The sequence below is a fragment of the Thunnus maccoyii genome, chromosome 2 (assembly GCF_910596095.1).
Source record: "Thunnus maccoyii chromosome 2, fThuMac1.1, whole genome shotgun sequence".
NCBI classification, from domain to species: Eukaryota; Metazoa; Chordata; class Actinopteri; order Scombriformes; family Scombridae; genus Thunnus; species Thunnus maccoyii.
In genome coordinates, this window is record NC_056534.1 from 33,768,060 (window position 1) to 33,789,304 (window position 21,245).

The following is a 21,245-nucleotide window of genomic DNA, read 5'->3' on the forward strand; positions in this document are numbered from 1 at the left end:
AGACCCACACATTTCAATACAAAACAGAACCATGATTGAATATAGAGTTGGGATGCAACACACTTTCAAAAAAAGGGGGGGAGGAAAAAAAAAAAAAAAGTTTGATTACCTTTGTTGGGATTTTTAATGTACAGTCACTTGAAATAATACTAACTGAATACACACTTCATCATTTAGAGGAAAAAAAAAACACTCAGTGATTTAATGATTTCAAATAAACAACGCTGATCTGAACTGCAAGAAGCCATTTCACTTCGCGATGGAGAAAGCAGGATATGGGAATCTCAAAACATCTCATAGCCACACAGACCCTTTTACAGTTCCTTTTTAAGATTGACAGGATAAAACTTCCTCAGAGAAAGTTTCTTTTCTGAGCCTGCGAAACTCTACATTTATATTTCATTGATACAAATTTACATGATAAACGGTTTGTTTAACAGATAAAATACTTCTTTATGAAACAAAATGCCCCCATTCAAAATAACCAATGAGAGGCTACTGTGTTTGTTTGTTTGTTTGTTTTCTTAATATAGAGGATGCCAATGTCTTTTTTTTTTTAAAAAAGTGCATAAGAGCAGCAGCATAGCTGGGACAGTGTGGGACAAAAGAAGATATTTAAAAAAAAAAAGAATTAAATTACAAATCTAAAAATCAAGGGAACATTTTCCATCATGTGATTAAGATTCTTAGGAGACCCTGTCAAAAAACAACTACAGAGAAATTAAGGATATTAACAAAAAAAAAAAAAAAGGAAGTGTCAAGAAGGGGTTACCTGTCAATGTTTTATTATCAAACCTTTTTTGTAGCTCTGATACACTCACCGCTCGCTCCACAGACCCAGATAAGTCTTTTAAAAACGCTTGATATGTTGGTCAATGATCGACTGGATGACAGCTATGCAGCCCAACACTGAAGATAATATCAAACAAGTAAACATAACTAAAAAAAATTGCACTCAAGGCAACAACCAGGATTTGTGTACATATATAAAAACATCTCCTATCATTTATCCCATCACCTATGTATCTTTGACGTTTTTTTCAATACCTTTTTGTCACACAAAAGCAGTATAGACAGTGTGGGGGGGTGGGGAGGTGGGGGGGGGTCACAGCACCGCCCGTTTTGGAGAAAAGTCCAACTTGCTTTTTTTTTTTTTTTCAAGCATGTATGATTGGCATTTCTCATATGTATACATTACTAGCTTTATGTTTGACAACTGCTGCTATTTGTTAAAAAAAAAAAAAAAAAATCTCCAATCATTTTATAACTGATATCGCTTGTTTAAAACAGATTAATTCAAAAAGTACACTACAAAAAAAAGAAAAAAAAAATTTAAAACAGCAGTAATAAAAAAAAAGTATTATTGAAATAAATTATATCTTTGTATTCTCGTGGACAATTGTGTTTAGAAATGAACCACCGGATCACTCTAAACATAGGCACAGTTTAAAAAAAAAAAAACATAAAAAAGAAAAAAAAATGTACAAAAAAAAGAAATTACAAACATGCCATCTTGAGACCTTTGTTCTCTGTGGTCAAGAAGCAATTAACACAAGTTATCTCGAGTGAAGATGATGTAAAAAAAAAAAAAAAAAAAGGGAATATCAAAAGAAAATATAACAAGATGACAAAGTTAAATTACGGCAGCAGCAGTAAATGTGAAGTTCCAAAGACTTTTTTTGTTTGTTTTTGCATACAATTGTATCCTTGCTCACATAATAGATGCTTGTAATTACTGTAAATACATTGGCAATGGGAGCATGGTTTATATGGTTAAAAGACTTGCCACTTAGCTCACAGTTACTCAATATATAGAACTTTATATATCTTCAGTTTTGGCAAAGAGATGGAAATATTTTCCTCTTATATGATTCGGAATGAAAGATGAGCAGGGTGGGGGGGGTTTGGTGGGGGGGTTGGGGGAGAGGCTGGGGTCCTAAAATGACCGTAATAAACTCTGGAGTAACACACCAGTCAAGTCTCCAAAGATTCACCTTGTTTCTGCCCGGGGATGGTGAAAGAAACATTTTCCTTTTCTTCCCTCCTCCTCCTCCTCTTATTCCCCCTCCCCACCCCCACTCCCCCCCTCCACCGACACTGATTGTGGCGAGTCCGTTTTCCTTACAGTGTATGATACACATAATGGGGGGGGGGGGGGAGGGGGGGGGGGGCAGGCGAGAGAGGGTGCAGAGCAAGTTGGAGGGTTTGGAGTAAAAGTAGGACTGGGATTTGAGCTGCTCTTGGCTCAGACCATGGCACGGTACGGTCCCTGCATCTTGAGGAACTGGATGATGAAGGAGGGGCCTCCCGCGACGATCTGGGGCGGCAGGTGGCTGAGGGGACAGTTCTCAATGCTCATGATGGACAGCTTGCTGCAGAGGGCCAGCTCGAACGGGAGGCTGTGCAGGTTGGGGTTGTCGTTGAGGTACAGTTCCTCCAGGTTCTCCAGTGTACCTGAGGACCGAGACCAGTTACTGTTAGTTAACGTGTGGTTTGGAAGTGACGAAATCATCCAGGAAAACAGTGTCTGAAATTAGCACGTCAATAAAATATTATTATTATTATAAAAGGGGCCCCTCACACAATAATAACAAAAATATGTTGCAATTCTGGTGCTGTAAACAAGCTCAGTAGAAGTTATAATAGTCATGATACTTAAGGCAGCGTCTTCAAATTCCTTGTTTTACCTGAAACGTCAGACTAAAGCCATAAGTTGTTCGATTTACTATCCTGTATGACAACAAAAGGCAGCAAATCCTCACAGAGTGTTTGCTATTTTTGCTTAAAAATGAATAAAACTGTTAAAAAATGATCAAAATAGTTGGTGATTAATAAATAATCTGTCGATCAACTACTCGTTTCAGCTCTAACGATCTTTATTGCTGTATCTATGATTTGTCTCAGCCCTGGAAAGACATGATATGGGTGAAAAAAACTGCGTAGGGGTCCTTTAATTCACATGAACGGTCGTACGGACGAGATCTTAAAACTGCGATGCCGCTGCAGCAGTTGAGGGGAAATCGTTAATGACGCAGAGGGGATGATGAAGAGACTGCAGCGGTCTTCCTCAGGGCTCTGCTACATCTCACAGTTACAGTTAAAGGTACGATTTAAAAGAATATATGTGATGATGTTCATACATTTTTTTCCACTGTCATACTACAAATGTATTCAGATGAACCTTGAAGCCACAGATATAAATGAATTGTGGGCTCAGTCTGAATAGTCTAAAAATACACCAACCTTCAGCTCCTTCCTTCACCCGTTTTAATCTCTGGCTTAACTCTTAGCCTCGGCAGTAACCGGCCAGGCTGGACCAATCGCAGAGGAAGGGTCAGAGGTGGGATAAACTGTGGACTGTTAAGCTCCTAAAATCCTAACAGTTAAGATTAGCTTTTAACAGGAAACGGTGTTACACTTTAAACCAATAAAAGTTACAACTGATTTGTAAAATGAGACGTTCAAAAAGTTCCACCGACTTTAAGAGTTTTGTTCATAGCACAAATGAAAACAAATGATGGTGCATATTAGAGGTTAGTTCACTTAAAGCCTTCACTGAAAAACAAGTTTTCTGATCACAGAACTTCTTTCTTTGTCATAAGCTGTAAATCCTCTGAACGAGAGGAATTTAGAGGATGATGTGGAAAAAAAGGCCAGAGAGGCAAGAATTACTTTTGTTTTACTTTGTCTGTGCAAAATACTTGTTTGAACAGTTGATTTTTATGCTTCTTTTAATGATATAGTATTGAAAAAATTGCGTGCCAGCAATCGCATTTGTATTTTCAATTTCTACACACGACAGACTCATGATCCAGTTCACTCATAGTGTCACGTCTCTGGATCAGTTCTGGTTCCCCACTGTCACTGAGAGAACTGTTGTCTCTGATGGAAGTAGATGAGTTCATGAAAGAAGTCCTTACCAATCTCCTCAGGAAGGTGTTGCAGCAGGTTCTCCCCCAAACCCAAATGAGTGAGGTTGGTGAGGTGGCCGATGCCTCTGGGTAACGTAGTCAGCTGATTATTTGTCAGCACCAATTTCTAATGAGAGTGTGAGAGCGCAGAAAGTTTTTTTTTATTTCACAGTTTTATCTTGAAATGATGGATTTCTTGCACAATTAACTGATCAAAGATGTAAGATATTATTAAGAAGGTCATTTTAAAGACACATCTACCTTTATTTACAGCAAAATAAGTATGAAGGAGATAACTGCGTGTCTGGAAAACTTGCCTGTAAATCTTTAAGATAAGCAATTTCATTAGGTAGAGATTCCAACTTGTTTTCCTCCAAGTCAAGCTCCCGTAGCTTTCTCAAATTCCCAATACCGTGTGGTAACTTCTTGAGAAGATTATTGGACAATATTAACACCTGTGAAGACAATGAAGTGACATCATGACACACAAGCAGTAAAGCAATCCTTCATCTTGAATTATGACAAATATTCTACTATGAAATTGAAGAAACAAATCAAAGAAGGTAAATATTTAAAGGTAATAATGTGTTCATAGCATTTAAAAAGGGACCTATTATGTTTTTCCTTAATTTCAGTCATATATATGATGTTACAATGTCAGATGTTCATATTCAACTTTTATCTTGCGAGGAAGCTGGATTCGTAAGATCACACAAGAATCCATCTTGTCGGGTTTCAAGTTATGCTCTCGCACCACCGGTGGTTCGGACTAATCAGTGTCCTATGAGGATTCTCATGTGTCGTGATCTTGCAAATCCAGCTGCCTCGCGAGGTAAGACAGTGATAGATGGTGATAGACAGACGGTTCATCCAATCACCTGCCGAGTATTTTAAGTGCCTGCCCTTTTTTTCAAACAGTTTCCAAGGACGACTTCTCACGTGCTTCTGTTTTACAAACCATCTGGCACGTCAGGTTAATTAAACATGGCCAAAATGTTAAATAACGAGGTAAACGTATGTAGAAGTGATCCCTGTGAGCAAAAAGCACAAAGGCTTCAGATTAAATCAGGTCTGGGAGACTCCAAGGACTGACGGTGCTATCCATGTTTAGCCTAAAATATTCAAGATTGGTCATTATGTCTCAAACACTTCTTCTCCTAATTATGAGTTGCACAAAATACAGATGAAATTTGCACTGAGACTTTTTTCCTTCCTCTTCACTCAACTCACTGGATGCAGGACTGGCAGAGTGTGCCACCTGTTGTACAATACGTGCGTATCCAAGACTCACCTCGAGAGAAACTAGACCACAGACGTCCTCTGGGATCTTAGTCAGCTGATTGGTGGCTAGGTTAAGCTCGACCATGCTAGTCCATGTGCCGAAGTCCAATGGCAGAGAAGTTAACTGGTTGTCCTGAGGGAGACAATGGCGTGCTTTTATTAGCAAAATAAATGACAATTCAGACGGTCAACACAAGGACAGTGCTGTTCAAGAGGCTGAGCAGACCAGTGCAGTATGCCAGCTATGTCACCTGGCGCCAGGAAAAAAATGTTTACATTGGAGATTTTAAATCCAAACGACATCCAGATGGACATACACCGAGGAACGAGTCCAGGTTATTTTTAAGAGTGTCTGTATATAATATGTCTCGCTGAAGGCCGATACAATCTACAATATAAGTGCTGTTCTGTGCAGTTCTCTCAATACAGCTCCTCTCCAAATGGCATTTACGTAAAGCACACAAAGAGACGCAGCTGTGTGTGCGCTACATGTAAATGCATTATTTAATGTCAGGATTCTCCCCATGTCATGTCGTCTTACTATGACGAACAACTCTAGCTGCTCTAAAGAATTATTTACATTTATTTACCAGATTAATACTTATCACAACTTTCAAAGTGGTTTTAAGATTTATAACCAATTTATTACTCATGTAAGTGCTTAATTTCTTATAACACAGTATAACATTAGTATGACAACAAGGTCCAATTCACAAGTTCCCATATGTCTCTTTTTCAACGCAGACACTTTTACGTTACAGAAGGAAAAGCACAGGTGTAAACAATAAAATTCATGATGGTTAAATTCCTGTTGCTTTAGTTTCAGGCTCCTGGTCTTGTGATTGTTTGCTCACTGTCACATCTTACTGGGGAAAAGGCTCATTAACCACAGATTTGAACATCTTATGATGCCCTAACACCCGATTTAAAAAAAAAAAATCAAAGTATAAAGCAGAGACAGATAAAAACAGATAATTGATCTCACAGACAAACGTGCACATATTCGTACCTTCATGTTAAGCTTGCTTAACACTTTGGCCCGGGAGAAGATACCAAAGGGGATCTTGTTGATGCGGTTGTGCTCCATGTTGAGGGAGTAGATGGTAGAGAACTGGGATGGTCCGCCCACAGGGTACGACTGGAAGCAGTTCCTCGCCAGTGTCAGACTGGTCAGGTTGACCAAACTTGACAGGAGGCCCTGGTCAGACACAGAAACAGAGACATGACAGAGACCATATGATCAGGACAGGACTCTTATCATAGTGATAGAGTGATATTTTTACACTGGATGCACTAGTGGCCTTCGCCTCGGACGTACACTTATTAGAAAACATTTTACAGCACATGGACAGAGGGGTCTGGGCTCCAACAGGAATTTGTTTTACATTTTCATTACCACTGTGAAACTGAAACAGTTGATGTTAACGTAACAGAAATTAGGGCTGCAACTAATAATTATTTTTCAGTATTATTTAGCATTTATATTTTTGCTTCTACTTACCTCTGGCAACACTGAAATGTTGTTGTTTTCAAGGTTTAGCTCCTCCAGTTCTCGACATTTGGCTAATGATCTGGGGATGGCTGACAATCTATTGTATCTCAGACCTAAGCGATTTATGCTGGCCAGATTGCCTGAAACAACAACAACAAAAAAACATCTCTTAAGTTTTTTTTACCATTACAACATTTATACAAACCTTATACCTTCAGTCATTTTTCAATTAAATGGTAAAATAATTAAAATAAATATAGTTACAAAGACACAAATTGAAAGCTAACTTTGCTTTTAAGCCCAAAAACATATTCAAACTGTCATACCTATAGTCTCCGGGAGGTCCAAGAGCTCATTGTGCTGCAAGTCGAGGTTGGTTATCTGTGTGCAATTCCCAATTTCCTTCGGTAGGTGTTCCAACTGATTATGGGCGACATCCAGAGTGATGAGGTTGCAAAGCTCCCCTGCAGAAATATGCATGAGAAAGAACACCAAAAACTCAGACTATCAGTTACTCAAGATAAAAGTCCACAGACTCGTTTTTCTCACTGCTTTACAGAATCAGAACAATGTTTTGCAAGTGGACCAAGTGGAATTTGTCTTGGTGGCACCGGTTCAGAGTGATGGACTCATCTAAGACTCAACACTTCAACGTTCAGTCATTTGTATGCATAATAAAATATTTCTACACTCTGGAAGCTCAATGCTTTAAAACTCAACAGTAACCCACTACCTCCCACAGTTATGGGCGATAAGATTTGCTTCTTGCCCCGCCTAAACTTGAGGAATTCATCCTGTTATTACATGTAGGTTTTACTCACCTATCTCTGCAGGCAGCTGCTTAATCTTGTTCTCCCGGATGCTGAGCATTGTGAGCTTGGAAAGGTTTCGGATGTCCTTCTCCACCGTTGTGATGCGGTTGAAGCGCAGGTACAGCGTGGTGAGAGATGTCAGCCGGTAAACAACAGCCGGTATCTCTCGCAGCTTGTTGTGCCGGAGGTCGAGCATTCGAAGCTTCTTAAGGGAGTCCAGGGAGTCAGGCAAGCTGGTCAGGGAGTTCTCACTCAGGGCCAAAGTGACCAGGCCTGATAGGCAACCCACCTCGGCCGGCAGGCTCTGCAGCTTGTTGCTGTATAAGTAGAGTTCAGCCAGCTGCGTCAACTCCTTAATTGAAGTGGGCAGCATGTGAATGGACCGTTTAGATAGGTCCAGTCTCATTGAGTTCTCCTCCCGGCACTTGTTAAGCTCTTTGATCACCTCGGCATTGCTGGACTTCTTGCGCGTACCTGGTGCCGGGTTTGGCCGCTTTATCGTATTGTCAACAGAGAAGGCAACACCCGGTGTTGAGCTGCTAGTGTCCTTCTTTCCTTCTTTGGCATCTTTCCCTTTGGTCTTCGTTTCTTTGCCACCATCCTTGACTAAGCTGGCCAGAGCCTTGGCCTCCTTTTCCCTTTCTTTCCCCGCTGGACCACCTTTTGGGTCCTTTTCTTTTGAATCTTTTTCTTTGCCTAAAGTACTACTCATGTCGACGTTATCGGGCCTCCTGCAGAGTTGCTCATGAGAGTCTCTCTTGTCAGGTTACTTATGGTTTCGGGAAAAAGGGACACAGACAGCCAAGGAGGCTTTTAAAGAAAACATCCCTGTGCAGGCCCACACATTTATGATTATCCTTGAAATAAAGACCGTGTGATCCAAAGGTTTTTTGGATACTTTTGATACTTTGTTCCTTTGTTAAAATGCCATGTGAGAAAAAATCCTTTGAAGTAACTGGATTGTGGCATCCATGGGCCACATGCTTAAGTGTCGGAGCTGCATACAATCCCAGGACCTTTGGGTAAAAGTTCCCTCAGGCTGCAAAGGTCATCAAGGATTTATAATCCCTCGAGGATTTGCTGTTGGGGAAAAGAAAAGGATATTTTGTTCACACTCACAATTTCATGTACACATCTTACTTTAAAAGCTTTAACAACATTTTGAATATCAACAGTCAAGTGGTCTGCCTGAGTTTCTGGGCTTAGTATTTCTTACTAGTTTCTATCATTTCAGACACTTAACAATAATACACTCTGAAATACTGTTTGACCAATTAATCGGACTAATATCTGGCATTTTGAGATAATCGGCATTGGCTGATGCCTGCAAACAAAAAGTGTCTGGAGACACATCTGCAGGCGGCCTCGTCAGTGTGGCTGCTATCAGGGTCCAAAATTCACTTCTCTGTCAACAGGCCAAACGGTCAGTGAATGTTCAAATTTTACCAGACACTCAATAGGTTACCATTGTTTTTTTGGCTGGTGAGTAAAGCAAATCTACCAACCACTTGCATATTTTACCAGCATTTGGCTGGTGACCAGTGCTCATTTTGTGCCCTGGCTGCTATGGAACGACGTTAGCGCTCCCCCTTGTGTCGATGTCGCCATTCTTTGCGCAGACGTCAGTGCTTTCAAAGCTCAATATATTTAACTGGCCACTCTTAATAACATATATAATGTTTACTGTCTGATTCATTAGATTGATTCTGGTCTTCTAGTGGGAAAATGCGAACAATGTTAGTTGGGAATTGTAACAAGCCTTAAACCAGCTAAACTAGCTTACAGGACTCGAAAAACTGTTGTATGGGCGTGTCCAGCCCCCACTCCTACTCCTGACGAGCTGCAGTCATAAAACATTTATCAGATGTGTCATTTGGGACGGTTGTGAGACTGTAAGCAGTGTGACTGTGAAGCCTTTTATTGTTGGTGAGCCTGTGGTCTGTCGTTGTTGAGCACATTACATAACATAAACATATTATCTTCATCGATGGCGCTCATATACATGATGATGCCAATGCAACGTTTGCCAGCAGCACAGTTAACATTAAAAGCCAGCTAACAGAACCTGCTGTCAGCTGAGGCAGAAGATGAAGACAAGATTGATGAACCACTCCACTCATCTCAAGTCAACAATCTGCTATCAAAAGCGATCGATTTGATAGTTATAAGATACCCAACATGCACGTGTGTGTGCGTGTGCTCGTCTTTGCTTCGATACACTAAGCTAACTTGGCACAGTGTTTAATGAGAGATAGTAGTGGATTTGCAGGACAGGATCTCTGCTCTGTCACATTGTTGTCACCTCCAGTCACTTGGTAGATGATATGAGCAGGGTGTGCAAAGCAACTGAACAAAGTTATTAGTTTTTAACATGTCTGATCACTTAGATTGACTATTTGGCAACAGACATCCTGCTAGAAACGTCCTTTTCTAAATGTTAACGCATTTCTCCCATTCCCATCCCGTTACTGGCTAGTGTTAAATATATATTATGTTATAATGTATAGAATAATAATGCAGTTGAATGATGTTGCTTCTGACACACTTTAACCCGCTCTCCCTCTTATTAGATTATGTGCATGGAATAATAGAATTATAGATGACTTTTCTTTTTCTTATTTATATTTAACCCAAATACTGACCGTGTATTTTTTCTATTTTAATAATTACAGATGGCTGGACAGAAATCTAGTCCCTTATGGCAGTATTTCACTGAGCCAGGGAAGGCCAAGTGCAGTATCTGAAGCGAATTGGTGAGCATGGGAGCTAAAACACCGCAAACATCTGGAATCACCTGAAGTGTCCCTGCCTCCCTGCTTATAAAGAGGCACAGAAGAAAAAAGATGCAGCAAGAGCTGACTCCTCCAGCCTACTATGACACAGATGCTCAAAGAAAATGGCAAAAATCGGATCCTGGGTCAAAACAAACGGACACTTTAGAAAAGAAATCATTGCCACAGACAACAAGCCCTTTACGGTTGTTTCAGATGTGAGCTTGTAGCAGTTATTGGCTGTAGCAGAACCAATATAAAGCCTTAAAAGTGAGAAGTACTACCGCAAAGACACGCTGGACAGTGTGCACTCAAAGGTTGTGAAGAAAATCAAAGCACTGACTGCTCCAAACAACGCTGGCCTCCATTTGTCTTTCACCACAGACTGTTGGTCTGGAGAAAAGTGAATCATTAATGAGTCTAACGTGTCATTTAATAGACGATGACGAGGAAAGGAAACAGGTCTTAAATGTCAAGGCCATGGAGAACATGGGGAGTTTACATGTCCAACTACGGAACAATCAACTAAAATTTGATGGAGACACGGGGCCCTATCGAAGAGGTGACTCTTGAGATGAGCAAGGCTTCTGTCTCCTGCATCATCTCAAGCATTGTAGTGATGAAGATGCTGCTTCAGGCAGAGGGTCCCACTACTAAGGGGATCAGAACACTCTGGGAGATAATAATGCAGAGCTTGGAGAAAAGATTTTCCAAGACTGTTGAGACCAAATGTTCGGTGCTGGCAACACTGCTGGATCCTCGACACGAGGTCCAGAGGACACACCGAACAAAACAGCTAAAAGAGAACAAACCGTTGCCTCTGAGTCTGAACAACAACAAGCCACCACTGGAGATCAAGGATCAGATCCTAAACGAATAAGGGCGGAGGACTGAATGTACGCAAACATTCTCGGGGCTCGCAGTCATCATCAACTCCCGCTGAGGAAGAGAGTGAGGACATCTCTGACGAGCTGAACCGTTACCTCCGGGAGCCGGAGACTGACAGAAAGACCAGTCTGCCACTGGAATGGTGGAAACAGAACAAAATCTTGCACCGCTGGCAAGAAGGTTTCTGTGTCCTCCACCCTTCTCTGTTCCCAGTGACAGAATATTCAGTGAGGTTGGTGAGGAGGAACAGGCTCGGTGGAGAAAATGCAGAGAAACTTGCTGCTCTTAACTGGGACTGGAACTTTAAAAACAAAGAGATGCTGCTACTCTACGCACTACACTATCATCTCTGTCAGAAACAAGAAGATGCTGTTATCTGCTGTTAAATGCACTAAAACGTTTTTATTCATAAAAGTTTTTTTGTAAAGTTTTGTTTTTTGATTGGATAACTTTAGTCTTAAATAAAATTAATTTAAATACAGCAATTTTGTGTCTCATTTGTTGTATTTTATCAGATGCTTAAAAAACCCCCAAACAAACAACAACATGATATGGGTATTATATATCGGATATGATCCACCCTGCTCTCTAAATATCAGCCATTACAAAACCCATATCGGTAAACTACTACTTTGTAGAGCTGTAATGATTAATCCATTAGTCAATGGGCAGAAAAGTATTTTGATAATCCATTAATTCAGTAATAATAGAGTCATTGTTTTAAGTTCCATCTTCTCTAATGTGACGATTTTCTGTTTATATCTCTGTAAACTGAATATCTTTGGGTTTCGGACACCTGGCCAAACAAAATAAGACCTTTGATGACATCATCTAGGACATAAGAAAAATGTGACGGATGTGATGTTCAATATTTTATAGTCAAAACTATTATTAGAATACTAATTGGTAGATTAATCAATAATGAAAATAATCATTATATTCCTGGGGCTCGTCCATTTGTTTTCTGCCATTTTTGTAAAGAAAGAAATTGATTCCAAATGAAACAGATCAGTTTAAAATGATTTTTTTTATCTGGATTTTCTGTCTTCATGCATCAAAAACTGCTCACCACAATCTACAGTAAACAGACTCTTCTTGTGGCAGACACAGCTCAGAATATGCTGCTGCAAAGTGCTTCAGGATCGATCCAAATATTTTTGATGGAACAGTATTGGCTACATAAAGCCCACTTCATTTCCGATGCTTTGCTTGCTCTGGTAGGCAGCATTAAAAAAAAAAAAATTCCTAACTTTGCTCTGTTAAGACAGCTCAGCGATGAGTGAGTGAGTCAATTTCAGTGACATTTTGCAGGAGAACCACAACTTTTAAAAAACTGCTGTTAGCTGAAATCTGTGCTAAAGAGGAAGAGAGGCGGTCCAAACCTTCCTGCCACAACAGATCCTCCTTGACATTCCTCTCTTAACAGACATTATGTATGGTGCTAGGATACCACGCAAAATACTACTATAGAAAACATCACAAAAAACTATAAAAAGTAAGCTGTAACGAAGCCTCTATGTTATGTTTGAGCTTATGTTAAGGTGGGGCAACTGTAGGCTGAGTCTGCAATGTAACTAACCTTCATTATGTAGGAAAAACCAACAAATATAATAAAATAGGAGCCTTAATACAATAATCATCCTTATACATAAGACAAAAAAACACAACAGGTCTGGTGTGTTGACAGTACCATGAGATATGTGGTATTGAGTGTGTTGTGCCAGTGAAAGCAAATCTGTTGAATGTACTAAGCATAACCTCACACCAACTTACTCCTACTAAACAAACATGGCCCAGCGGGTGTTGACATTACTGTAAGCCTACAGCCCCACCTAAACAGGCATTCAGCAATTTTAGCCATCCCCTCTAAAGTCTGTAACGCAACAATCACACTGAATATTTACGTCTCAAAAGACATCCAGACTCCAGACAGAACTCTTTGGATCTTTACATGACAAACTGAGCCAGCTTGTCTCTGTTGCTGTTTGTACCTCCGTGACTGTTTAAAGCTCTCCAGCACTAGTACGAGCTAAGCTGTGGCAAAAAAGAGAGGCAGGTTTGGATCAGGATCAGAGCTAAGTGAAAAGGTTAGGACTGCTGAGAGTAATCTTTAGAAGTGGCCTTCAAAGCATGAAGTCCCAACAACAACAGGTCATATGACCTTTTGGGTAAAAGAAATGTTGGGTCAATAGCAGCACCCCTGACATGAGAGAATGCTTAACAGAGTGTTCTGTAAATAAAAAAAGATATCCACTGCTCTTTCAGTCCGTCATAAAGAAGACGTTAACATATAACTGCAATAGACATACCTGCGTGCAAAATTATTTTAACATAAAATGAGAATAGCCAGACCAGCCCTGTTGCTGGGGCCATCTAAACCAAACTGTGCAAGCAATTTCCTTTTATGGTTGTACTCTCTATGTCCCTGCCCTGGTACATAATCTTGTTTATTACAAACTGCATGTAAATGTTATTTAAAGACTCATGTTTTATGACCTGTCCCAACAAAAGACCAAATGAGACCAGAAGAAGAGTTCAACATCAAATTGATGTAGTTCATTTCCTGGCTGTTTTTCTTTTTTTTGACTGTTTGTATTGATATTTCTCTTTCATTATATCAATACTGACATTTTTGGATAAGAAAACAAGCTTAGTGGTTCTTGCAGCAACTTTTTGTCTTTGTTCACCCAGATCAACAAAATATTAACCAAATTCGAACAGGCATACTCTTAGTTTCTTATCTGTAATCTTTACAAATGCGTGCAGAGGTTTCTGAAAAACAGCACAAAAGTTTGATGTTCAGTTTAGCTTCAGCAGAAGGAAGAAGAACAAACAGCAACAGGGTACTAACAGTGTCAGAAAACCACAGAACAATGGCAGCGTTTCCCCCTATATTCATTCTACCATGGAGGTAAAACGCTGCAGAATTATGAGCGCCGCTGCTAAAATTTCATACGATCATTAATATCAACGGGCTACTAATGATCATCACTCGCACACTGTGCAAACACGATAACACCCTACGTTATCGTGGAATTGTTCTGAGTGATCGACTAGTGCATCAAATCCCAGAATCCTCCCTCTCCTCGTTCTTTATAGGACATCTACGTGAAAGGTACTGTTATAAGAGCAGTGTAGCTCCGTTAAGGAACAGGACAGTGCGTAATGTGTGTGTGTGTGTGTGTAGCGTGTTTGGGGTTGAGAGAGCGGAGAGAGCGAGCAGCAGAAAAGGGACAGTGAATGAAAAGGTTAGCAGTAAGTTGTCAACCTGGTAGTAAATGTACAGTTCAGATGACAGTGTGTCAGTTAATAAATGCTGCAGCTTCTCAAGACCAAGAAAAGTCTCATCTGCTGCTGCCCCAACTGCTGGAAAAGTGAAGGGGGTTAGTCCCGAAGCCAGCAACAATGGCTTAGCCTGACCTGACCAGGCTCACTTAAGGTGGACTGACCTTTAAGGTAGACCAACTGTTCTCATTTTAGTGACAATCTCAGCCGCCCCTAAACAGAGAAGTGCTGAACTGAGTCTCTCCCAAGTTATGCTCAGCAATCCAACCCTGCCCCAAAGCTGTCAACCTAGGGGAAGCACTGAATGGGTTCATGAAATTCAGTCACTTTTCAATCCCTGATGAGCATATGGCCCAATGCACACACTCGACAGCATATACAATGAAAAACAATTGATAGGAAATAAGTCATTATTCAAGAGAGTCATCACAGCAGAGTTGAAGGCTGTTGCCGGAATCGCACTTTCTGTATACAATCGCCACATTTATGTAGTCATATGCCTGTCACATGTAATTCACTTGGAAAGGGTACCTAAAAAATGTTTCCTCCACCCAAAAAACATTTTTGTATTTCTTTCATTTCAAGAATATTGCGACAGTCATATACAGTTTATTTGAGAAATGACCCCAAACAGAAGTTAGAAATCTGTAGTTTGTTTACTCTGGTCCGAATCAGTGGATGAGTTGGTGAACTTATCACATTTTCTCCTTGGTTTGATTTCTTTTCACACAGAAAAAATCTGAGAACATTCACTCTGCTCATTGGTCAAATGTGTCTGGGGCGGCTGTGAAAATGTAAATACAGGAAGAAGGTCCTGAAGGAGGCCCTATCTGTCCAGATATCAACCATGGCAACGTATTCTTTGCTAGCATAGGTCGCACCTTGATTCACTTCAGCTAGCTGCCAGCAACTGTTCAGTTTTCTCATCTGCAGATTCAGATCATGCTCCCACCACAAACAAATTGCTCCAGAATTCATGACCAGACTTGTTTTCGTCCACACTTCTGAACGACTACTGTATTCAGATCTCTACAAACTAATCATCCTAAGGGGGAAAACGAACCAGAGTCCAATTCAACCAGACTAACCAACGCAGGTTTGAAAATGACGTCCAAAAACTTGCCGATACACACTCCGTCTGTAAAAACTGGCAAACAACCAACAGCACAAGGACATGAATTTGTCAAATACAGTTGTAACCTCACTGACGACTAGCATTAAAGGCTTTGGTGGTGCACAGTTGTTCTATATGAATATAATAACAGGAGAGCCAGTCTGAGCATAAGGAAATAAATATGCAGAGAAGTTAAACAAACAACCTGTTGGCTGTACACAAAACGGTGGCATCACTTTGTGGCATTACAATTAAAAGTGGCTTGATCAGAAATCTGCACTATTGATGGATGCTTTGTGTTTGTTTACAGCATTATCCTTCACAACCTTCTGCTATACTGATGATGGACGGATCATTTTAAAGGCGACCTTGTGGGATAAGTTGGCCAAAGCCATAGGATAGTGTTCAATCAACTGGCAAGTGATCCAGCTGTGACAAAACTGCAAACACTGTGAGGTCCATTAAGCTAGGACTACTCATTTAGTAGATGAAAATATGAGGCTCAACCCATATACAGCTTCGGAAACTTTCTAATGCATGTCCATCAATACTAACAACACCATGAAGTGCTACTACACAATTGGACTTCATGGCACTTGCAACCCACATAGAGAATAATTAAGTTTCCATTAAGGATATCTTGGGCCCATCTGATAATGCCAGTGCATTTAGGCCCAAGCAGGATTGTCTAATGTTCTCCAGCTTTTGCTGATCCATTACAATGCTTTTTGGATCAAATGAGAAATGCATCAATATTAGCTAATCATAGAAGACCAGAAAACGCGTGTGTAAAGCAAATATAACAAGGAAATATCTCCAATCCAGCTAATGAGTTGCTGCTTGACAATGCCTTACTATTTTAGTACAAGAAACAACAAACCAGGTATGACCCGGCCTGCCAGTTTAAGTTGTTATTTGTGTAAAACTGAAGGCAAAAAAAGCAAAGAGTTGGTGCAGCTATCGGCTACTGCTATACATAGGACGCAACTAGCTCGATGGCTACGTGTGCCAATGACAAATCCTTGGAAACAGATTACCGACAAAACGGTACCAGGTCGGGGAAGTCATGTCACCTTTCGAGATTAATTAATTTACATAAACACCTAAAGAACACATAGCAGGGTTGGTGACACTGTATGGTTATTGGATGTGACGCGGACAGTAACAAAGCTACAGGCTCCGGTGTGACTGTTAACCTAACATCAACCAGCTAACTAACTGTCGTTAGCCAACTCACGTAGACTGAAAATGAGTTATGTCAGCTAAGTCAGCCTTGAAAGTAACATATCTAAAGCGAGCAATCTTCAAAAAGAGAAAAACACACTGGCTAAAGCTGCTAAAGAAGGGCTGACAACAAGGCAGGAAATAAAAGCAGCTAAGCTAAGTTAAACGTCAATAGCAGAGCAAACGTCAGTGATGCCATACTGCTAAGTTGCTAACGTCAGCTAGCGAGAAGTTAGCCCGCCAGCTAACAGTATTTCAGCGAGCCATCGTCTGACTCAAACGAGGAAGAGTAACAGCACGATTAGGATGAAATAATAAAACAAACGGCTATGCTTATACACGTATTTGCTGAGATGGCGAAAAGGATGTCGAGGTTTTCCCTGACATATTTACTCACTTCCAGCGATTAGCTTTCATCTGAAGCAGAGCTAACTGTGTGTGTGTATGTATGTAGGCCCGAGCGGAGCGACCCGACCGCCGCTACTTGGACCGAGAGGAGAGCCCTCTGCTGCGGCCAGCTGAGCGCGATCGGGCGGCAGACACCCAAAGAGACAAGCCGATGATGGGAGGCAGCTGATATCTTCGCAGAGCGGCCACTGACGGCACGCAAGCTGCGGACTAACTGTAACACAGTGCCTAAGCGCCGTTCCCGTATTGAATATTACCCGAGGAAAAAAAGAAAACACTGTGAAAAACAGCGGCCATTCCGAAGCTGAACAAAAGAGTGCGTTCGTACTCGCCTCTGCGAAATGACACTATATCGTTACACACGCCGTAACAAGAGACTGACGAGTGTATTGTGTCTGGAGTGATGCGTAGCCGTGATGTGGGGGGTAAAACGTCCACTGTTACGGTGATAATATAACTGTTTTACCTTCAGAGGTGTGACTCCGCCATCCTTGCTGCTTCCTCCTCTTTTCCTACACTGCTGCTCTGCTCCCCTCCCTCCCTCCCCCGCCGCCAAACTGCGTCATTCGCACGCCTAACCAATGTTATCACGAGACTTTGAAATACAATCAAATATTCCTGGATAAACACTATATGATGAATATTACACATTTATGGTATATATCTAACACATCCTTCCGTGCAAAAATGTATTTAAAAGTTTATCCGAAGCTAATATGAAGCTTCAGCAGTCTAAATTAGTCAAATCAAGTAGATATCTGTCAATGTTACAGTCTTTCTAATGCCAAAGTCCCCCTTTTTGTTACTTTTAAATGCATTTTTGCACATTATGGCCCCTATCACTTACATTGAAAGCTCATTAAGTGGATCTTTTAATAGCCAGAATGAGTTTTGTGTAATAATGATGATGATGATGATGATGATGATAGTAATAAATAAGGTACATGTAAATATAAGTTATATTATAAGTGGGTGGTGGTGAAAGAGTGCTGAGTCAAAGTATTTTAAATTTTTGCTTTTCCTAAAAGTACACAAATATTAGCTTTAAAATATACTTAAAGTGTCACAAGTAAAAGTAGTCATGATGCAGAATGTAATTCAGGTATTTGGACTAAAAAAAAGCCTATAACTTTGAAAGATGCCCATTTGATTTGTCAACTCATATTGCCAAAGCCTCATATTCATTTCAGATAAACATTGGAATATATATTTTTTGCACAGATTGAGGGCTGTGGATTTTGTCTCCTGTCACTTGCATTGAAAGCATTTTATGAAGGGATCTTTGAACAGCCCGTATGGACAGAAGGATGACTAGAGCAAGAAAAAACTCTTTCAATATACATATGGACGTGGAAGTGAGTGTTGCTGTAAGACAGAGTTGAAAAATGCGAACCTGTCATTTATTGTTACAGCTAGTGGAGCAGAATAACAATGCATCATGATTTATCAGATAATATTTTGCATGAAAATCATTTAAAGAGAAAAGTAACTAGTTACTGTAGCTGTTAGATAAATGTGGTGGAGTAAAAAGTACAAAATTTGCATCTAAAATGTAGAATGAAGTGGAAGTTTAGAGTAGTGTAAAATGGATATACTCAACCTTACAGCCCTGAATAAATGTATAATACAAATAATACAAGAGCTAAACTTAAAGGCAATTAAAAAGATGTGGATTTATGTATTACTTATCAGTGGGAAGAACTTTTTATGTGATTTTTGTATCACTGGCTTCAGTCACTGGAAGAAAATGCTATTTAAAACCACTCAAGGAGAGTCGAATGGCAACAACAGGAAATACGCTGCTCACTGAGTGCATATTGTATTTGTTATTAATGACAACAGGATAAAGCTAACTACATTCACATCAGCAACAAGTTACTACAACAATTATGTAAAACACCAAACTGAACTAATTAACAGTGGGGAAGAAGTAACACCAGTCATAGGATAGGTTCACAATTTTTCAGTGTGACTATTCCTCTTGTTCATACTGGCTGTTAAAAGATTCCCTTCAGATGTGCTTTCAGTGTCCACAAAATCAGTGTCATCAGTGTGTCCACAGTGTGTCCACACTGATGCAAAAACACATGTAAAAGTTGATGTGAAGCTTATATAAGGCTTCAGCAGTCTGAGTTAGTCACATCAAGTGGACATCTGACACATTTACAGTCTTTTTAGCATCAAATTCCCTCTTTGTGTTTCCCTGTTGAGCTGTGGTGGAAGTATAATACCAAAAAGAGGAACTTTGGCACTAAAAAGACAATAATGTTGAAAGATATCTACTTGATTTGGCTAATATTGATGGCTGAATCTTCATATTCACCCTAGATAAACTTTTAAATACATTTTTGTACAAAAGGAGGCTGGATTTTGGCCCTCATCACTTACATTGTAAGTACATTATAAAGGGATTTTTTATGGCCAGTATGAAAAGGAGGAATGATTATGACAAGAAAAACACGTTTCAATATTAATTTGGGAACTTGACTATTGTTTGAAGACAGACTTTAAAAATTGTGAACCCGTCCTTTAACATTTCCAGTAGTGTTATTCTGAGAGCGGCCTGCAGGTGGCGGTAAAGCGCTGTGACTGTGAAATAAAGCGAAGAAGAAGGTGACGTGATTCTCGTAGACGCGTTGGCTTGACAACCGCTGTAATCTTTGCGTGGTGCTAAAGGTGGGTTATCAAAGATTCTGATTTATAAGCAATAATTTTGATGTAGACTTAACATATTTACACACACGACAACGGAAGGATATTGCAGTGTATTGTCAGAAGTATTAACTATCTTTCACCGGGAGTTGCATTATTGAACTATTAATTTAGCTGGGCCCATGTAGGCTAACGTAACGTGAACACAGGCTATTAACTGCTAGCTATGTGATAAGGCTCTTGATTTTCTACAAATGTTTAAGTGATACCAGCGATTCTGTCTGTCACTTTGCTTCAAGGTTAACGTTAATGTATTTGGACATTTATTGACGTGACTAGATGTATCAAAACCTTTTTTGTGGAAATAGGCCGAATCTGTTTACTAAATGTAAGATGCCCTGAAATAATATAACTGCGTTTGGTGTTTGTGTTGCTCCATAAAGTAACGTGATCATTCAACATTTCGCAGCATCTAAATTTCACAACACACAAAAGGACAGCACTACTCTATTTCTCCTTTCCTTCTACTGTGTTGTGTGGTTTCACTGTTATTGATCTACTGATACGTGACTAGCTGATATCACCAGCTGGCTGCAAGCCAAATCTGACGATCTTTTCTATGACTGAGCCTCCATTATCATCAGTATGCATGTAAATATACTGAAGTTCAGACTAAACTGCTGCCTCAATCCTGTTGAAATGCTGCCTCCTTCAATTCACCAGTTGCCACCGTCATATAACTCAGTCATCAGATCGATCGATCGACAGAAAAATAATCTGCAACTATTTTGATAATCTAGTAGTTGTGTCATTTTTAAGAATAAATGCCATAAACTTGCCGGTTGCAGCTTCTCAAAAGTGAGGACATTAAGCTCATAAATGATAATAAACTGAATATCTTTGTTTATCGGAGAAAAGATGACGTCATGTTGGGCTCTAAGAAGGTATAATAGACATTTTTAACTATTTTCTGACATTTTGTTGACAAAATGATTAATCGAGAAAATAATCGTCAGATTAATCGATAATGAAGATAATCATTAGTTGCTGCCCTTGTCAGATTACCATGTTTTATAGCAGCATTAGTTATCAGCAGCAGCCGTCTTGATGATCCAACAATTAAGTGTTTTAATCTTTGGCTTCTCTTGATCAGATACTTGTATTCACAGATATTTTGTACACCGTCTTTATTACCCTCTGTCATAACGTTTGTTTTCATTAATCTAAGGCATATAAAATGTAATAAATCTGTCTACCTTTCAGCAACCGGGCACTCAGAAGACAATGCCAGAAGTCAAGTCAATATTCAGAGAAGTTCTGCCTAAACAAGGTTTGTACCACAGCAGTGAGCTACTTGGACAGCAGTAGTTACAAACAAAAGGCTGTTTGTGGAGCTCAATACAACAA

General features: G+C 40.0%; 1 protein-coding gene across 4 annotated transcripts; it reads right to left on the reverse strand.

The window, feature by feature from the left end:
• Positions 1-172: 172 nt before the first annotated feature.
• On the reverse strand, positions 173-17,719 carry shoc2 (SHOC2 leucine rich repeat scaffold protein). 4 transcript variants are annotated; one of them, XM_042432010.1, is made up of 9 exons: positions 17,653-17,719; positions 7,506-8,576; positions 7,011-7,148; positions 6,694-6,824; positions 6,202-6,390; positions 5,203-5,325; positions 4,229-4,366; positions 3,921-4,038; positions 173-2,454 (listed from the first exon to the last, which is right to left on the reverse strand). In XM_042432010.1, exons 2-9 carry the CDS (start codon positions 8,206-8,208, stop codon positions 2,246-2,248), a joined length of 1,749 nt encoding a protein of 582 aa, XP_042287944.1. In that variant the 5' UTR covers positions 8,209-8,576; positions 17,653-17,719; the 3' UTR covers positions 173-2,245. The 4 variants fall into 4 exon arrangements, with proteins under 4 accessions (XP_042287944.1, XP_042287953.1, XP_042287961.1 ...); XM_042432019.1 differs by lacking the exon at positions 17,653-17,719 and adding an exon at positions 17,176-17,566; XM_042432027.1 differs by lacking the exon at positions 17,653-17,719 and adding an exon at positions 10,291-10,689.
• Between the last annotated feature and the right edge of the window lie 3,526 nt (positions 17,720-21,245).